General features: G+C 39.4%; 1 protein-coding gene across 5 annotated transcripts; it reads right to left on the minus strand.

The window, feature by feature from the left end:
* Positions 1-4,279: 4,279 nt before the first annotated feature.
* On the minus strand, positions 4,280-12,120 carry LOC131336552 (uncharacterized). Of its 5 annotated transcripts, none has more exons than XM_058372428.1 (13): positions 11,742-12,120; positions 8,922-8,960; positions 8,667-8,815; positions 8,417-8,492; positions 7,688-7,979; positions 7,479-7,588; positions 7,286-7,333; positions 6,648-6,854; positions 6,283-6,381; positions 6,001-6,128; positions 5,682-5,820; positions 4,802-4,909; positions 4,280-4,713 (listed from the first exon to the last, which is right to left on the minus strand). In XM_058372428.1, exons 1-13 carry the CDS (start codon positions 11,936-11,938, stop codon positions 4,689-4,691), a joined length of 1,617 nt encoding a protein of 538 aa, XP_058228411.1. In that variant the 5' UTR covers positions 11,939-12,120; the 3' UTR covers positions 4,280-4,688. The 5 variants fall into 5 exon arrangements, with proteins under 5 accessions (XP_058228411.1, XP_058228412.1, XP_058228414.1 ...); XM_058372429.1 differs by having other exon boundaries at positions 6,648-6,848; positions 11,742-12,060; XM_058372431.1 differs by lacking the exon at positions 7,286-7,333 and having other exon boundaries at positions 6,648-6,848; positions 11,742-12,060.
* Positions 12,121-18,954: the final 6,834 nt, after the last annotated feature.

Here is an 18,954-nt window from a genome sequence, read left to right on the forward strand (position 1 = left end):
AATTCTAACAATTGATAAACAATTTTGATTATCATATTGACCCGAAAAAGCTAACAGAAAACCTCAACAGGACTGTCCATTCCTTGGAAAACCTCCACATGTATTAGTTGGTCCGGAGTAGTGATATCAGGATAAAGTGAGTTGTATGCAAGGAGAGAGATATTAATAAATAAACGTTTAAAACACATCATTTTTTTAACAAAAGATCTACCCATAAAAATTAGTCATAGAACAAAAAAGAAGCATAATTTGCATCGGTAAACCGCGATTATTGTGATAACATTATATATATGAATGTGATTATAAGATGGCAAAGCATGCTTACAAGGATAAATATCATTTTGTAGGGTAGAGGTGTACCACACTTATGATCATATAGTATATAAGTTTGTATTCTTAAGCCTAATGCATGCCTATAATCATAAGCTTCAAGTTTTCCAAGAGATACACCCTCCCATGTGCTTCATCCATCTTTTTACTACTAAAATACAAAAAACACAAAAATAAAGTATAAAAAATGGGGTCGTTAAAGCCTAAGAAAGTTGGTTTAAGAAGAAATAGGTAGGGACATCTTTGCTTCTTTGTTTATGCTAAATTAATAAACTATGGCAGCCACTAAAGGCATTTGAGTACTTTCACTAAAGGTTTTAATTTTTTATGATTTGAATTTGTTTACTCTATACTTGTCAAAAACAAAAATTATTTGTTTGCTCTATTCTTCAACTTTTCTTGGAATTTTGAAAGAGCGATAAGAAACGACGACGAAAGACACAGTAGACGATGAATGAAAAAGTAACAGACGAAAAGAGAGTAAAGAGAAGGGAGAGAATCCCTTGAGCAAAGAGAGAGGAAGAATGATATGCGTAGATTGGAAAGGAAGTAGGTAGGGGTCAATAATATATAAATCAGAATGAAGAGAGCATTGAAAGAGAAAAGATGAATACATGAGATCCTTCGAAGAAGAGTTTGAGTGAAAATGAGTAGAAGATAAAAGAGGGATAAAATTACATGGATGAAATGAAACACATTCTTGCTTCAATTTTTGTGTTAAAACATAGGACAAATAAGTTAAAAGTGGCGGTTTAGGGGGCTTAATAGTATCACAAAGGTAATCGAGAGCTTGCAACACACAGCTTTATTTTCCATCACGGTTGTACATATATATTTCTGTATGTTTTTGTGTGTGTGTGTGTGTGTTTTGATATTATTTTTGAAGCTTAGCTCCGTTCATTGAGATATGGTTAATGTTTTCTAAAGTTAAAGGGCAAAACTGTAATCTAAAAAACGTTAGTGGGGACAGTTACTCCACGTGTGACGTGCCCCATGTTGAATTGATCTGCTCCTATCCCATCACGGTAAATTAAATCTTTTTGAGCAGCTGCGAGTTAGAATTACGATATATAACATGCTGAGACTATCTCTAGAATTAGCGGTACAGTTCTAGAGCGTTGTCGGGATAACAGCCTTTCTTTAAAATTAGAGGCGAAGCTCTTCCTGTTGGAGTAACTTTCCATGATCCCTTCCAATAGAAACACAAGTATAGTTCTAAAACCAAAAGGCGAAAAAGAAAATAATAATTAAAAAAAAGGTGATCGGACCCGTGTGGTGATCGGAACTTTTGATCAACTTGCTAAATCTAATAACCAAAAAGTGTGAATTCTAGCTGAAAAGTAGGTAGCACTTGCCCTGGATGTCTGTCTGCTTGTGATGGGGATTTGGAATAAAGTGAAGGGAGTTGAAGAAGCATTTGATATCTCTCCTTACTTTAGAAGAAGAAGAAGGTCCAGCACAAATCCCGTGAATCTCACGGGATTACTAGAAAAAGAGAAAGATGCTAAGTACGTTATAGCCCAAGTAAAGGCATAGATTGGTTGAGACATAATCTGTGGTGCACATTCACTCTTCCCAGAGGTGGGGGCTCTGTTGCCTTCAAGTTCAAATGTAAATGACTTCATCTCCACTCGATCTTTCGTGCAAAATATCGAATATGTGCGTTAATTCACAAGGAGGACACGAAGATAGCAAAATGGAAACTGTTCCCCTTTAACGGCCCATTTGTTAGCGGTCAAAATTAGGGAGGGATATTGGTAGAGATGGAATAGGAGGGGATGATATAGTATAATGCAGGATTATTATAGAGTGGTGATTAGTTATACAATGTTTGTTTGAGTAATTTTAAGAATCGGGATATCAGTTGTGGTGTGTTGGTTTATCGACATAGGACCTAGTGGTATTGTAGTTGGGATGCGGACTAGGGCTTCTCCACTTGCCTAATAGGTCGCAATTGACCAGGAAGGCACTATGATGGTTAAGGGTCATCATTTAGCTCGATGGCCCCCGATCCGCCCAAAGCTCGCTTGGCCCGCCGGGCTTTTACCCGGCCCGAGCCTGTATAACGGGCGGGCTAGCCCGGCCCGTAGTTTGTAATGGGCGGGTTCGGGCCTATGAATTTTTACTCGGCCCGCCCGTGGTACCCGCCCAAAAGCCCGCCAACGGGCCCGCCTATTAGCCCAAAATCCCAAAAAACCTTTCTTTTTTCCCTTGGTTTAGTTTTGCCCAAGGACATTTAAGCCCGCCCAGCTTTTGGCCCGCCGGCCTGCCAATTGGGCTAGCCCGTGGGCCGGGCTTGAGCTTCAATTTATGGTAGGTAGCCCGGCCCGCCAAAAAGAAAAAGCCCGGTCGGCCCGGCCCGTGGGCGGGCTTGGGCAGCGACTTGACGGGCTGGGCTGGCCCGATGATAACCCTTAATGATGGTGAAGTATATGGAGGTAGAAGAAGAGTAAGGAAGCTCTAGCGTTAGAGTGAGCAGCGTAGCTCTTAGCTATAGGGTTTATCTTTGTTCCTTATATAGAACCTTCAAACTTGCCCTCCAAGTATGTATGTGTTCGGCATATGAGGTAACCGCTCCGGCTAATGTCACACATGACGTAGGCTGGAAAAGGGTTATACTCACGTGTGTGAACCACCTTCCGTCAATTACATGGGTCAAATAGGTTGGACCCAGGTTGGCTATATGTAATGTCCCGGATTTGAGGGTTTGAGAGCGTTTAGTCCCATATTGGTTGGAAGCTAAAGCCTCATGTGTTATATTAACACCCACCTAAAAGCTACATGGTACCTTCTTAGGTATACATTTTCAAGCCAAGTGTTTGGGCCGAAAGAGGGTCCATGGTTAGCCGGGTCGGGTTGTTACACTATACCTGAGATCATCACCGTTCTTGAAAGCCACATCACAATTTGCGTTAACATTCATCAAGTCCGGAGCCACCCAAGTAGACAAACCGTCTATAACAGGTTGGTTTTCCATATGGACTGTAGGAATCGCACAAGCATTTTGAAACTCCAAACAGGCAAAGTTTGCCTTAGACATAACAACAGCTGGGTTCACGTTCTCGTTCCGGAAAATTTTTATCATAATTCCGGAAAATAAAGTTATTCCTTGATTTCCAGATGTTCCATGAGATGAAAGCAACCTTACTAACCATAGCAGTAGCCTCTTTCTTATTCAGAGCTTGATAGATTTTTGCCATCCACTGGATTGCTGAATTAGGACTCCCACGTGGACCGTTAAACATGATATTGCATCCAAACCTGACCGCGCGAGCCCAAGAACAGTAAAAAAGGAGATGTTCAATGGACTCAACCTCTGAATTGCAAATGGGACAGATGTTAGAGGGAACGCACCTTCTGCGAAATAGGTTTTCTTTTGTCGACAGCCCATTTTTACACACCCGCCACCAGAAGATTCTGATCTTGGTGGGAACATTGAGACTCCAGATTGCTTTCCACAATTTCACTCTGGGTTGGAAAGAGGTTCCAGGATTGTCTTTGTTGATCGATTTCTGCAGTTGGGTTGCCAAATGGTATCCAGATTTCACTGTATAAATCCATTCGAACTATAGTGCCTAGTCTCCGAATTTTGTTGACACATACCAAACAGGCCTTGGAGTGTATTCAAATGATGGAATAGTGAAGGATCTCCTTATCCCTCAAACTCTAAATATAAGCGTTAGGAGATTCCGAGTCCCATAAACCTGTCCTTGAATCTTGTTTTTCTGAACTACTATGCAGTATAGAAGTCTGAAAATATACAGGAACCACACGTATGATTGTACGACTAAAAGTGCAATGTGGAGTATAGGGTAAAGACTTTGGACGTGTCGTTAAAAAGCAACAGCTTTGTTTGGGACTATACTCAGGCACTTGATTAAGTTACCAATTAACAGATTCATGTTCCAGGTTACGTTAATTGCATCCATTTTATCTGTTGGAATGCAAGTTACATAAAAGAAACGGCATCCAAAAAACTACTATTTCTTCAGCTTTGAGGGATCTGGACAAATTAAACATCCAAATCACTGGCAAGATTATTGCGCAAGTCAACATCACTAGTGCACGAAAACGCAAATAAAGCGTAGTATTGACCAAAAACTAATAGCTAACAGTATAAATCACTCGAACTTATCCCACAGAAACGCACTAGAACTTCCAGAACTGATGAGCAAAGAAAAAACACGAGATAGCCGAGTGTCATCGCTTCTCTTTACAAAATCACCATGACAATTCCACATACAAGGACATGAGAGCTAGCTGCTGCTGCTTCTCTTCGTTCTACAATATACTTACTTTTGAGACAAAGGCTTATGCATTAATCATTCTCCCCAAAGTGACCCCAGATACTATCTTTCTTAGTACCTTGAACGGCTTCTTACCCTGCAACATTAGCAATCTCATCATTGCCAGGGTGTCCACAACGTTCACATCTCATTAGGGAAAAAAAAGAAAGAAATGGCAATACTACCTGGGAGAGCGAGAGCGTGAAATGGAACGAGAATGGGAGGGAGAACGAGACCGAGAATGATATCTTCGAGAACTGCTTCTACTTGGACTTCTGCTCCGCCTACTTCTTCTGCAGTAAGCAATAGATGATTGCACCCCAGTGACAGAAAACTTAAGTTGATTTAAATTGTCACGAAACACACCAGAAGGGGGTGAATAAAACACGTCATGGTCATTAAAGAATGTAAAAGTCCTCTCTCTCCCTCTCTCTCTCTCTCTCTCACACACACACACACACTCGCAAACATGCTCACACCCACCAAGCATCCTTTGCAATCCAAGTATCCATCACCCCAGCTTTCAAATTAACAACCTACATTCTCATTATGAATCTTCATTTAAGTAGAACACAATGAAAACACCCTATAAGAAGTAGAGCTTGTGGGTGGGTCAACTAAGTGTAGGAAATAGAAAGGTCGGTCACCGCTGTATGAGTAGTGTATAAAAAACTAAGGGGAATACTGGGAAGACACGAAAATCAGGACCAGACAAGAGGGGCACAAAGTAGTGTTAGAGGAAATTGGCTTCCCACCGTATTAACAGTCTCCCGTGAAGTTTCACTTAACCTTCAGTTTCTTCTCTCAAGTCAGTCTAAGTATACAAATAAAATAGAGTCGATAACCGTAGTAAACCAAGTAGCAGAAAGGGCATCATCTCATGCCTGCAAGAAGCCATTATACTGGCCTGGGCAACATGCCTAAGATCGTGTAGCAGCACTCTATCTCTGTGAGGTCTTGGTTTTGAGCAAATGGAGCAACATCAGCAGCAACCTAGTATTCATTAACCCACTACGATCCTACGGCCACTCACTATTCACAGAAAAAGAGATGCCATTACAGTACCTCGGAGGGGATCGACTGTAACTTCTGCTGTGACTGCGACGCCGATGTCGACTCAATCTGCTAGTTTCTGCAAGTTTTTCATTCCTTTGGCGCTCCTGCTCCTTTTTCTTGGCCATTTCAACAGCAGTATCTTTCTTGACTGTGGAAGTAACCAAAATCAAGGCAAAACAAAGATTCACAACTATATTACAGAAATGCATGTGAGAAAGAAATGGATTATAACAATAAACAGTGCCTCCTTTGAAGCTCTGTCAGCTCAGGGAAAAGTTAACACTGCATGGCTGTTATACAACTAGAATGCACATAGAGCAAGGTATACTTTGCTTATTAAGTTGCCGGCTCATTATTCGTTTAAGTCGCTCTTGAGGTGTTTCCTTCTTCTCCTCTTGTTTCGAAACGCCCCCACTAGTAGTAGACTTGCTTAGCCTTGCCAATGCTGACGAAGTGCTGCCCATAGAAGAAACATATGAAACAAAAATGATCAGAACAATAAGTTCCCCGCTATCCACACATGCATCTCTCTGGTAAGTTCAGCTGTAATCTTTTTTTGCTTTAACCAATTATAATTTAATGCCAATAACTTAACCCCAAAAAACAATACCTAATTTGTGGCAAAACTTTAGTATTCTTTTCCTTATCAAGGGAGACACTGGAAGCAGGATCCGTATGCAAGGCCTCAAGTATTTGACCAGTCACTGGCCTGCAAAAAGGACATGCATCAGACAACCATTTCAATGGTTGCAGGAAACTTGGATGCATAGAGACAAAGTCCATGTCAAGGGGAAATGAGCTTCATAAAAGAAGCTTCCTTCCCTCTCCCTTTCAGCATTTATGCTGATAACCTAGGCTTCATATATTCTAATCCACAAATGATTGCCTCAGGGGTAACATAATTGACGATAAGCTGCAGCAGAGAAAAGACTGTCCAATCTATCATTGCAAGAATCAAAGGTCGAGTGCTCCGACCGGTTCAACACATCGGCTTTGGATGGAGAAGGTGGAGGAGAGAATCCTTCAAGCTTTGGCTCATCCCCATCAGCAGATCCCGCAAATTCAGTAATATATTCTATTTTTGAAGGCTTTGACTTGCTTCGATGACCATCATTAGAATGGACACCACGAGCATAGCGCCTTGAGTGGGATGGGGAGTGTGACCGTGACCTTGATCTGGATCTGCCGACATAAATTATAATAATAAGATTTATGTAACAAGACTGCTGTCATTAGAATCCCCAATAATCACAAGAATACAAATTATGTTACATGGACACCAGTATGGGTGGTGCTAATACATTCGTATTAGCACCACCAAAAAAGGGATGATAACTTTCATATGTAATTTATTTTGAGGAAACAAATGGTGTCTTACAAAACATAGGACACTTCACTCATTTTATAGCAATAATGCACAAGATACACACATAAGGACAATGTTAAAGACAACTACAACAGTAAGTGTCTGACAGAGCGTATCAGACAAATCCACACCCCTGTCTAGGTGTTAAATGTACGACAGGAGTTTGGATTTATATTGAAGAGTCCATGCAAATTAGTGTGCACACAACCACAAAAATAGGAAAGAAAAAGAAAAGAACGTAGCCCACCTTCTAGAACGAGAATAAGCCTCATAAGTTGGACTTCGTCTAGGCTCCCTGCAAATTATGGCTTGTACTAAGTGAAAAACAATCACACAATACTCAATTCAACCAGTTGGCATCTAGTTGTTCATTGATTTCGGATGCTTATCAGATGACTTCCCAGACAAGTTAAGAAAGAGACCACATTACTACCATTTACCTATATGGATCACGATGAAGCAACCGAGTGCCTGTAACCTGGGCAGCTTCTCTTTCTCTCTCTCTTTCTATCTGAGAAACCTTCCTCCTTTCCTTTCGAGTAAGCTTCCTCTGGAGAACACAAAAGTACGCCAGACAAACAACGTAAGTGCATTGCATTTTTTTTTCCTCTTGAAATGAAACGGTCAACTGTTGTTTTGACAAACTTACAATGGAAGGATCCCCCTTGACCACTTCTTTTTGCCTCTTTTCCTCCTCTTTTGCTTTTTTATCCATGTAAACAAGCCAACCATACCTCTTGACACCAAATTCTTTTGCGATTTTCTCCATCTCTTCATCATTGCTATCATCACTGTTAAAATCCTCATCATCTTCGTCTTCATCATCGTCATCATCCTCATCCCCATCTGAATAATTAGTTTCCTCTTTTCCATCCCCATCATAAGAGAAAGCCACCTGTGAATATGAGCCCTTGCTTGCTGGAGCCTGAGCCGGATGAGATCTACCAGATACAGACAAACAAACATGAGCTGTTACACAAAAGAATTACTCATGAAGAGGATATTAAAGATGGTACATATACATTTGTCAACTAATTCCTCCTTACCAATTTCAATAGCAGAAGGCAAGGCTACCAAAGTAGCACTACGCTAAAATGAAGTTCAGAAAAATGTCATATTTAAAATTACAAAAGTGGTCATTCGACATTGCAAAAAAAAAAAAAAGAAGAAGAAGAAGAAGAAGAAGAAAAAGAGATAAATGCTGTCTCACATTTTATTCAGTAGTGAGTAAGTAGATTAACTACCAGCTTCAATAGTAACTAAATTAACTGTCCGCTTGTGTATGCATGATTCTTGTACTCATAATGGCTTACACAAACGAATGAGTTGGCACTTCAACAGAGACAGAAAGTTCTATGAGAAGAAAAAGATTGTGAACCTGTCAGATCCAAATAGAGCAGCAGCCTTGGCCTCCATCTCTTGATTCACATGCTGCAAACCCTCCTCATCGCCAACTGTTAATAGGCACTACTTAGCTAACTGTTAGTAAATAATCCGTCGTGACAAAGATGATTCCAGACAAGCACACATAGCAATTGACAAATTCACATAGTAATTAGAAGATATATAAATTACGCATATGTAATTTTCTAATTCAACAAATGACAAAAAATAAAAAAAGTACCGACATCCTCTACGTTGATGCTTAATTAAATCCCGATAACGCTCAAAATTAACAAACTCTTCTAATTCCTCTTCTTCCTCTGTCTTCTCGGGGGCCCGAAATCGTCGGGAACTGGAATCTCGAATAAAATCGAGAAGAGCGCGACCATCAAATCTATAAAAAAAAGAAAAGAAAAGGATGATCTTATATCAGAACACCTTCCCCACTACAAGAACACTATAACACGCAGAGAGAGAAAAGGGAGGGAGGGGCAATATACCGGTCAATTAAGATATCTTCTTTCCCATTCCACGGTATCCTGAAATAGAAGAGAAATGTATTTCCAATCAATAAAAATGATAGAAACTGAACCATAAGCATCACGCTACATGAATCTTTTCCTTAAACAAACAACAGCTAAGAAGCATGGGGAGTTTCAAAGATATGTGTGCCGAGTCCATATTTTGCGCATTGGACACCTACATCGCTGATGTGTAAAAGATATAGAAGTTGCAAACTAGCCTTCAATACCTTCTCCATTGCGCTACAATCTACACATCTCAAATCGATAGGAAACTTTATATTCTACCCTCACTAAGGGTGTGTTAGGGGTTCTACTATGGGAGGGCTGATTGGATAAGACCATATATGGACCCAGACTTCAACCTCATCCCGTGTTTGGAGTGCTTTTTCTATTCCGAGTTTGTATCCACATCAACATGGCTTATCATATGAATGACATGGCGTGATGTGGAAACCAGTCACGTCAGCTCTATACGATAAAAACTGTAAAAGATTCACTGGATATGGTACAAGGTTGTCAAATGACATCCCTACACTTAACCATTTACATCAATCGGTAACATACTTGGGCTTAATTTGGGAAATGATTGTTACTATTGTTAACATGTCACTCCAAAAGTGTTATCTCCATAACGGATACAATCTTAGTTGCACGGAGTGGGAGCCAAAGCCGGAGTAGGGGAGTGGGGGAATATAGAAGCTCCCAAGGTTGGGAGTGTGAAAGGAACGTGTACATATATTACACAATTAATGTAGCATGAGAATATACACTTTATAAGTACAATCATTTTAGGGAGTATAAATATGGGCCAAGACCACCATAAGTGTGAGAAATGGGCTAGTATTATAATATATGGTTTGCTTTTCAAGATATCATGACTTGGGCTAGATATATGAGTTCAATAAAGACCCATTAATAAAGCCAGATGATAAATATTGGTGTTTTTTATCCAAGGATAGTACAAAAGCTCCCATCTTCATAAGGAGCGTGCTGCTATCTCAATAGGAGTGGGCTCCTGTCAACTCCTTACTTGGGAGCGCAAGAGTGAGTTCCTAAGGTGGGAGCAGCACCACTTTAGGAGCTCCCTACTGCTAAGGATACAATAAAGCATGAGGCATCTAATAATATCGATCCCACCCAAAGTCCAAACATGGGATAGGATGGGAAATCTTCACAATGCCCACTTTTAGGACGATGATGATGTGGACAGAAAACAGATTGGAGTGTCTACCATCGACCCTCTTCCTTACCAGAACCCAAACACATCCTAAGTGAGCCATAAGACTTCAAGACCTTCCCTAAATTACTAGAGTACTACTCGGGCCAAGAAGAATTTTTCCATTTGGATAACCTTAAGATCCCAAATCTCAAAAGCTGTGATTTGAACTATTAGGCATCTATCCCTCTTAGGAATCTCATAATTTGAATTATGCCCATGCTACCATACCGTAATGCGCATACTAAATAATGCTATTGCTACCCCTCAACAGTTGAATCATTGATATCGAAAACCCATAATACCACCCACTACTCCCAAACATTTACTCCTGTTTAAGCCAGAGTTGATTTATATTAAAACATTTATCAAGAAGCAACAAAAAGAAAGTGAACAGTACCATACACAAGTTGCATGTTTAAACTGTGCACCACAATGCAACACCAAAAAATATCTCATTCTCCACAGAAACTGGGAGTATATTTGAAGCTTGTTTGTCCATCATCTACACCCACAATCATCAAAAAGGACCCTACGCATTGCTTGACACAATGCTCAGCAAAATGCAATCTTTGTCTGGTTTAACCACTGAAAGACACAACTTGAATGAAGCACACAAAGCGTATGCCTTTCCCGAAGTGCAAGAAAGTTTATGTTTCTGAAATAATAAATTCTAATACTAGCCATAGATGTCATTAAGCTCATCGAATATGCTGTTGTATTTTAATAGTACATCACGCTTATCTAAAGCACAAGTGAAGTCTACTATCTAGCCTCAGTTTGGTAATATGTCAGTTTTCAGTTTCTGTATTCAAATTTATGAAAACTCATTTATCTTTACATTTCAACTTAGAGCATCTCAAATCCTTACCCTTTTTTTCTACCCAAGCCCAAAATATGAGTAAAAAGCTTAAAAACTCATCTCCAATGTCATACCCATTTTGAGTTTTACCTTTTTCTTACCCAAATTTGGGGGCGACCCAAATCCAAATCCTTTTTCTCAAACCCTCTTTTCACTCTCATTAATCACAAGTGTGCCGCTCATTAATTACAAGTGTGCCATTCAGTAACAGATTGCGGTAAAAATAAGGGTTTAGCATTGGAGATGCCTCACCGAAATCAACCTTTCGACCCAAATTTGAGTTAAGAAAGGGTCAGGGCTGGTGATGCTCCTATTCTCAACATAGAGGTAACAAACATACATGTTTGATACCAAAAATAACAGTTCGTTCTTTTTTTTTTCTTTTACCTCCCAAGTATATATGCGGTCCTAGTATTTCCCAAATTCACCTTCAATCAGCTATCAATCTCGAGTAAAGCACTAATGCTCGAATCATCAGCAAGCAAAGCAAAAAAGATGAGGAAGATTGGGATGATTCATAAGCAAGTAGCCATTTATTCATTCGATCAAAACTGTTAATTTGTAATAGCTTCGATCAAAACTGTTAATTTGTAATAGATTCCATCAAAACAACGAATTTGGGACAATTTCCGTCGAAAACAAACACAAGGAAAGCGACGGAGAAAAACAAAGAGTGAATTGGGGGAAGTGAAAATTTCTAGGGTTTGGGGGACATTACAGGCCTTGCTGATCCTGGGTGGCCTGATAGAGGCCGTCGTCGCGGTACGTGCGGCAACGGGATCCGACGACCTGGATGGATTGCTGAGGATCGCCCCGCCTCTTGGCGAGATAAACAGCTCGTCTCTGAGCTCTCTTCCGAGCCGCGTCCATCATGTCGTGGACCTTCTTCTCCGACCTACGAGCTTCGTGCCACATCTCTCTTAATTTCTCTCTCCTCTCCTCTCCTCTCTCTCTCTCTCTCTCTCTCTCTGAGAATTCCGATTCGCTTTGCAGCAGAATGGTCGATGAAGTCCTAACCTAGATTCCTCGGATCATTTTTCCAATACGATGAGGACCGCTGATTAAAGATGCGGTCCACCATTGTACAAATTGGGTGTATTTTGCCCTTAGTGTTTGGAAATTGATTTTAGAACTCCAAAAATATTGATGGAGGGATTTCAAAACGATGTCATTTTGTGTATTAATCCAATCAAAGATACTACTCATACAATAATTCAAACACAACTTACACAATTTCTCACATATATGTGGGGCCCACACATAGTAGTGTGTATGGAGCCCACATGCATGTGAGAGATTGTGTAAGTTGTTGTGTTTGGATTGTTGTGTGAGTATCATTTTTGTAATCCAATTCAGTTTTGGAGCCTCTTCATCAATTTTTTGAGTGCCAAAATCACAATCCTTGTGTTTTTACATTTTAGTTTTAACTATTTCCACGCCCTATAGTACACCATTTGGTATACACTAAATATACATCGTATTTCGTGGGATATGCTTTGGGATTCAAAATTGCTATGAGTACAACAATTGTACACTACTTTGTGTGGAACCCATTTGAGCTTCCACATAAATATTTCGAACCTGTCAATTTGTTCAAAAATATTTTTTGAAGGGTTCCTGTACAAATCAATTTAGGCAGATATCGGTAAGTGCTTAATCTATGCGTTATTTTTTTGTCTGTATGATTAGAGAAAAAAAATTGTATGGATCAAGCACTTACTTTTTTACAAGGACCCTTCAAAAAATGAACAAATTGAACGGTTTAAATCATTTGTGTGAGACTATTTACACAATTTATTGTACAAGTGTTGTACCCATAACAAATATTTTTTACAAAAAAATACTAGAATCACACTCATTTCCAGTAAAACATAATTAATTTTTAAGTGGAGTGTGGTCGTAGAAAAATTGTATTCGTTGAGGGTCACTGTAAAATATTAGCTTAGTCGAATATTAATAAGGGCTTAATCAATTCTTTGCTCAATTCACTGTCAACAAATTGGACCCTATCAATCAAGCGTGGTTTCATCTACTGAGCATCACATGCTCACGGTACTATGTTTCTCTTGTATTCATCGCTAGGTGTCGAAGACATACATAAATGGGCCCCACACAGTGTATGTACATCGTATGTACCCCAATTGGTCAGTACACATATTTAATTGAGCTGATATTTTACGGAGTCTTTGAAAAAATATTTTAAAATTTACTAACGAATTCGATCATTTGTGTGGAACCCATAATGGACCCCACATAGCATATGTACTCTGTATGTACTTCACTTGTCGATACCAATAGCAGGTCTCATTAAGATAACAAGCTATGTAGTGCAATTAAATGAACTAATGATAGATTTCTGTTACTAGCCAACCTATGTGATAGTATAAGATTTCAACTCCGAGATCCTTTTTTACCATTAACCTTGGTAGTATGCCCTAGTGCGATTAGACTTCTCTTTACCGATAAAGGTCCTGATGAGAGCAATTAGGCTATCTACCCGAGCCTCCGATTCGTGACCATGCATGGAAGGAACAAAACCATCTTGGAGGAACACCCAATTCCTCGGGATATGACATGCTCAAGCACATTGCCACTCTAATCTAAAACAGTTCTCGAAGCAATCACAACCGTGCCAAACCTAGGGTTCTGTATCATCATTAACAGGGCCCATAGAGGTTACCCTCAATTCCGGGACCCATATATGTCACCCTCAATCCCAACATGATTCACATATTGTTCCTTGTTCCTTTATTTTACCTACAATTCAAACCATATCTACTGTGACGTCTCAAACTTCGCATGCCAAACCGTGTCCCTAAGTTCATCTTTGTTCTCAAAATCATGCATGTCCACAATATTCAGAAATGGCATAATTAAATATGATTCACAAGTAAGGACGTACGAGGGAAGCCAAAATATAAACAAAAAGATTTTGAAATTTCAGAAATTAAGAAATTTAAAACATTTAAATGTCTTAATAATAACCAATACAAAGCACAATACCTAGATGCTTTTAACAATAAAAACAACTAAAAGGTGAAAAAAAAAAAAAAAGGTTTCTCAAGAGACATTACCTCAACAACTGTTAAAGGTTCAAAATTAAAAAAAAGATACTAAAAGGGTGTTTGGTAACCCCATTTTTTACTTTTTATTTTCTTCTTTTCAACTTATGGGCGTTTGGCAGCCTCCTTCCAAAACACATTTTAGCAAAATGAACTTTCAATTTTGAGAGTTAGAGAGCAAAAGTAAAAAATAGGGGGAGAGGGGTTTTTTTGACTTCTTACTTTCCACTTCTTCTGTTTTGGTTAACAAAAAGACCTACAGAATATATTCCGCATATATCTCTCAAACCCTAATCATGTTTGCAAAATGCACAAGGGTTCGTGTAACTCCCTGATTTTCGGAACTAAAATCGGAGGCATTAAATATTAATTTATGAAAACTTTTATTAAAATTCAAAATCTCTAAATAGATAATTCAACATATGAATTCATTTATTACAAACCAATATGGAAATACTAAAAACAGTCCTTGTGGAAATAAAATAGACAAGATTACAGAGCCGACTTCTAAGCTTGATACGGATCCCAAGCATACTCCGGATCAACTCCCACCTCTGGATTTTCCTCTGCATAATACTGCTCGCCTTCAGGATTTTGTGTCTCTTCTTGATTTTCTGCAAAATCTGGCATGAATGCCAAGCAATCCGTACTTAAGTGATAGAGTTCACCCCATAATATAATCCACCCCAACTACCCATTTTACTTTACAGCTAGCAAGTAAATAATATTGATGCAGAAGAATTGAACAGAAATTTCACACATAACTGATTTAATACTATCCATTAGCCTAATGTGTGATCTAAGATCTCATCCGCGAGATCTTTCCTCCCCAACCGCTAGCTATACCCTGTCTCATGAGATCACTCTCTTTTGCTGTCGCGGATTGCACCTAAGTTATGTACCTAGTGTGTATCCCTCTCATTACAATAAAAGGAAAGCTTATCATGCCCGAATCATAACTAGGGTTTGCCTATCTTATGCACCACTTCACAATCATCACTGGGCTTACTTTGCCAGTTTCGAATCACCGTTGGACTTACTTTGCCAGCTTCAAATAATCACTGGGCTTATTTTGCCAGTTTCAAATCATCATATCTAACTCATCACATTTCAAAATCCCGCCTGCAAGCAATCTAAAAATAAAACTTTCCACTTTATCCATTACCTAACATCGTTTAGGTGAATTCTATTCGCATACCACCCCATGTCTCTAGGGTTCAATTTAGCATTCAAATCAAGTATCAGTGCAATATACCATTAAATCAAATTAAAACAAATATCAAGTAATGCAATCACACAACTTTTTATGAATGGGCCGTTGCCCTTAGTCTTGTATGGTCATGATGTCAATAATAAGGTAGAACTTTTATAAAAGGCTCTCATTAATAATTTTTAAGCAATTAGATTGATTAAAAACTAATGAAATACCTTAATTAGGTAAAAATATTAGAATAATTATCATGACCTTAATAAGAGTCTTAACGGTCCTATGTAATATGTTCAAGTGTCAAAAGTTGGGTTTGGAGGGTCGCAGGATTATTTTAAATAATGATATTAACAAAAGTTGTCGAAAGTAGAATAAATGGATAACAAATTATTTAATCAATAAAATACATTGAGGTTAACAGCGTTTCATCTTTGGAATGTAAAGAGTCTAAAAAAATTACTCGAGCATCAATATCATGATTTATAAGGTCGTAAAGAATTTTCGCATGTAAACTTTTGAATGAAAACAAGTAATTAATAAATAAATAGATAAAAAAATATGATATTAACAAGGTTTGATCTTTGAGGTGCGAGAAGTCTAGAAAAAATAGTTTGGGCGTTAAAAATGAGGCTTGGAAGGTCGCAAAATGGTTTCGAACCAATTTTATTGAAAACCGAGTTGAGTTTGTAGTGGGAGGTCTTGCCGCAAGGTTTGACTTGGTCAACCTTGCGGTGAAGCAGTTAGCCGCGAACTCGGCTCTGGTTCTTGTGGCCCGAAGGTTGCAGCCGCAAGGTCACATCCAATTTTTATTTTTTTCGTTTTTCTTCATGGTTTTGATGCATGGGACCCTATGGGACTATGTTCCAGGCCTAAAAACATTTTTAATATTTATGGAGAGAAGGTTGAAATGGATTATAATACCTTGAATCGGATCAAATTGGTTCAAATCGAAACTTGAAATTTTGGAGAAGACAACTTCAGGTTTGATGACCGGGAAACTTTGGGACCAAATTAGACGATGTTTGGTGATGTTAGGAGTTGTAGGAAGAGATTGGAATGGTCGGTTTGGTTTTGGTTGGTTTTTGGATACAAACCAACTTTTCTCTCTCTTTCTTTCTTTCTCTAAAACTCCATAGTTTGGAGCTTCAATTTGGCCGCGATTTTTCTCTCAATACTGCTCAGTGGAGTGTGAAGGGTGTAGGGGTGAGTTCGTGGCCTAAGTTGTGGGTATTTATAGGTGAATTTTGGTGGAGGATGATAAGATCAAATTTAATGAAATTTGGGTTCATGGGATTTGGAATGGATGAATTGGGGCCAAATTTGGGATTAGAAAGGAGGCAAAGATGGATGTGAACAGATTGAATTCGGTTTGGCTTGGTGGTAAAGGAATTTTTTTGTTTTGGGCAATGGGGGATGAACTTGATTTTCTTGGAGGAGAAGGAATGGATGGAGTAATGGCTGGAGAGAGAGTGAGTTGTGGGAAGGAGGGAGACTGCAAGAGAGTGAGGTGAGAGAGTTGGAGAGGGTGCATGCATGCATGCAAGTGTGTAGGAAAGAAAAAAAAATGAAATGCTTGCAAATGTGTAGGAAAGAAAAAAAAATGAAATCCATGCATGTATATATTGCATGCATAATTAAAAAAATGAATAAATAAATAAATTTATTTATTTATATATTAAGGAAAAGAATTTTGTTATTACTAATAATACTTACTATTATTAATATTATTTAAAAAAAACGGGTTGTTACAACCTATCCCTCTTAACAAAATTTCATCCTCGAAATTAGGGTGTACCTTTAGGTGGAAACAGATTTGGATAGTTGGCGCGCATAATATCCTATCGTTCCCAGGTTGATTCCTCAATTCCTCGATGTCACCAAAGGATTCGGACGAGTTGAATGGTTTTGCCTCGAATGCACTTCTCACTATAGTCTTGAATCTTTACGGATTGTTCCTCGAGAGTGACGTCCTCGTTGAGTTCAATGTTTTCCCAATTGATGATGTGGGTAGGGTGTGATATCTACTTTCGGAGCATAGACACGTGGAATACGTTGTGAACTCGGTCCAATTATGGTGGCAGTGTCAGGCGGTACTCCACTTCTCCAATTTTCTCAATGATTTCAAAAGGTCCAATGTATCGTGGTGACAGTTTTCCTTTCTTTCCAAATCAGATAACTGCTTTCCGCAGTCGGATTTTTAAGAATACATGTTCTCCAACCTGAAAGGTCAACGGTCTAGTTCTTTTGTCAACGTAGCTCTTTTGTCGGCTTTGCACAACCAAGAGTCGTTGGCGAATAGTTTTGATCTTTTCTGTTGTCTCTCAGACTAACTCTGGTCCTAGTAAACTTGCTTTTCCCAATTCAGTCCAACAAACCGGTGATCGACAAGGTCGCCCATACAAGACTTCGTATAGTGCCATCTCTATACTGGATTGATAGCTATTGTTATAGACAAACTTGACTAGAGGCAGGTGTCGTTCCCAGCTTCCCTTAAAGTCCAAAACACAGGCACGGAGCGTGTCTTTTAAGATTTGGATTGTCCTCTTGGATTGTCCATCCGTTTGTGGGTGAAATGTGGTGCTAAGGCGAAGATCAGTTCTCAATGCTTTCTGCAGGCTGTCCCAAAAGGTCAATGTGAATCGTGAATCTTGATCACATACAATAGATACGGGCACACCTTGTAGCCGCACAATTTCCCGAATGTAAAGTCGGTTGAGAGAGTCCATTGAATCTGTCATCTTCATGGGTAAAAAGTGGGCGGATTTGGTTGAACGATCAACTATCACCCAAAAGGCAGTGTTGGATTACGGAGACCTAGGTAGTCCTGTCGCAAAATCCATGGTGATATGTTCCCACTTTCATCCGGCTATAGGCAAGGATTGCAGGGTTCTACCGGGCTTCTGATGTTCTGCTTTTACTTGTTGGCATATGAGGCATGTTGAAACGTATTTGGCCATGTCCTTTTTGATTCCAGCCCACCAATATTGTCGGCGGAGGTCTTAGTACATTTTGGTGTTTCCTGGGTGGACGGTGAAATTGAAGTGGTGGAATTCCTTGAGTACTGCTTCCCGGAGGGTACTGATGTCTGGTACAAAAATTCTTCCTTGGAAGCGAAGGCTCAGCGTGGATTTCCCACCCGGCTGCTACTTTTCCAATTGAGAGTTGGCTTTTCCAATTAAGAGTTGGTATCTGATGAAATCACATTCTTGTTCAAAGGTTTGGCTAAAAGAATTTCTCGGTGTAAGGCTGGGGTTGCGACCATGGCGAAAAGACAAGTGTTGGCGCCTTCTTCGGTTGGCTGCAGCTTGAATCCGTTAAGGTCTTCCATCATTTTCCATTCTCTCATAGCTAAACTAGCCACTTGTCCTCAGTTTTTGCGACTTAGCGCATCAGCGACTACGTTTGTTTTTCCAAGATGATAAGACATCGTGAAGTTGTAATCCTCTAAGTATTCCACCCATCTTCTTTGCCTCATGTTTAGCTCTTTTTGAGTAAACAAGTATTTCAAACTGTTGTGGTCTGTGAGCACCTCGAATTGCTCTCCGTATAGATAGTGTCGCAAAGACTTTAAGGCAAACACTACTGCTGCCAGTTCTAAATCGTGAGTCGGATAGTTCCTTTCATGTGGCCTCAATTCTCGAGATCCGTAAGCAATGATCTTT

Source organism: Rhododendron vialii, chromosome 8a, assembly GCF_030253575.1.
Source record: "Rhododendron vialii isolate Sample 1 chromosome 8a, ASM3025357v1".
Lineage (NCBI taxonomy): Eukaryota > Viridiplantae > Streptophyta > Magnoliopsida > Ericales > Ericaceae > Rhododendron > Rhododendron vialii.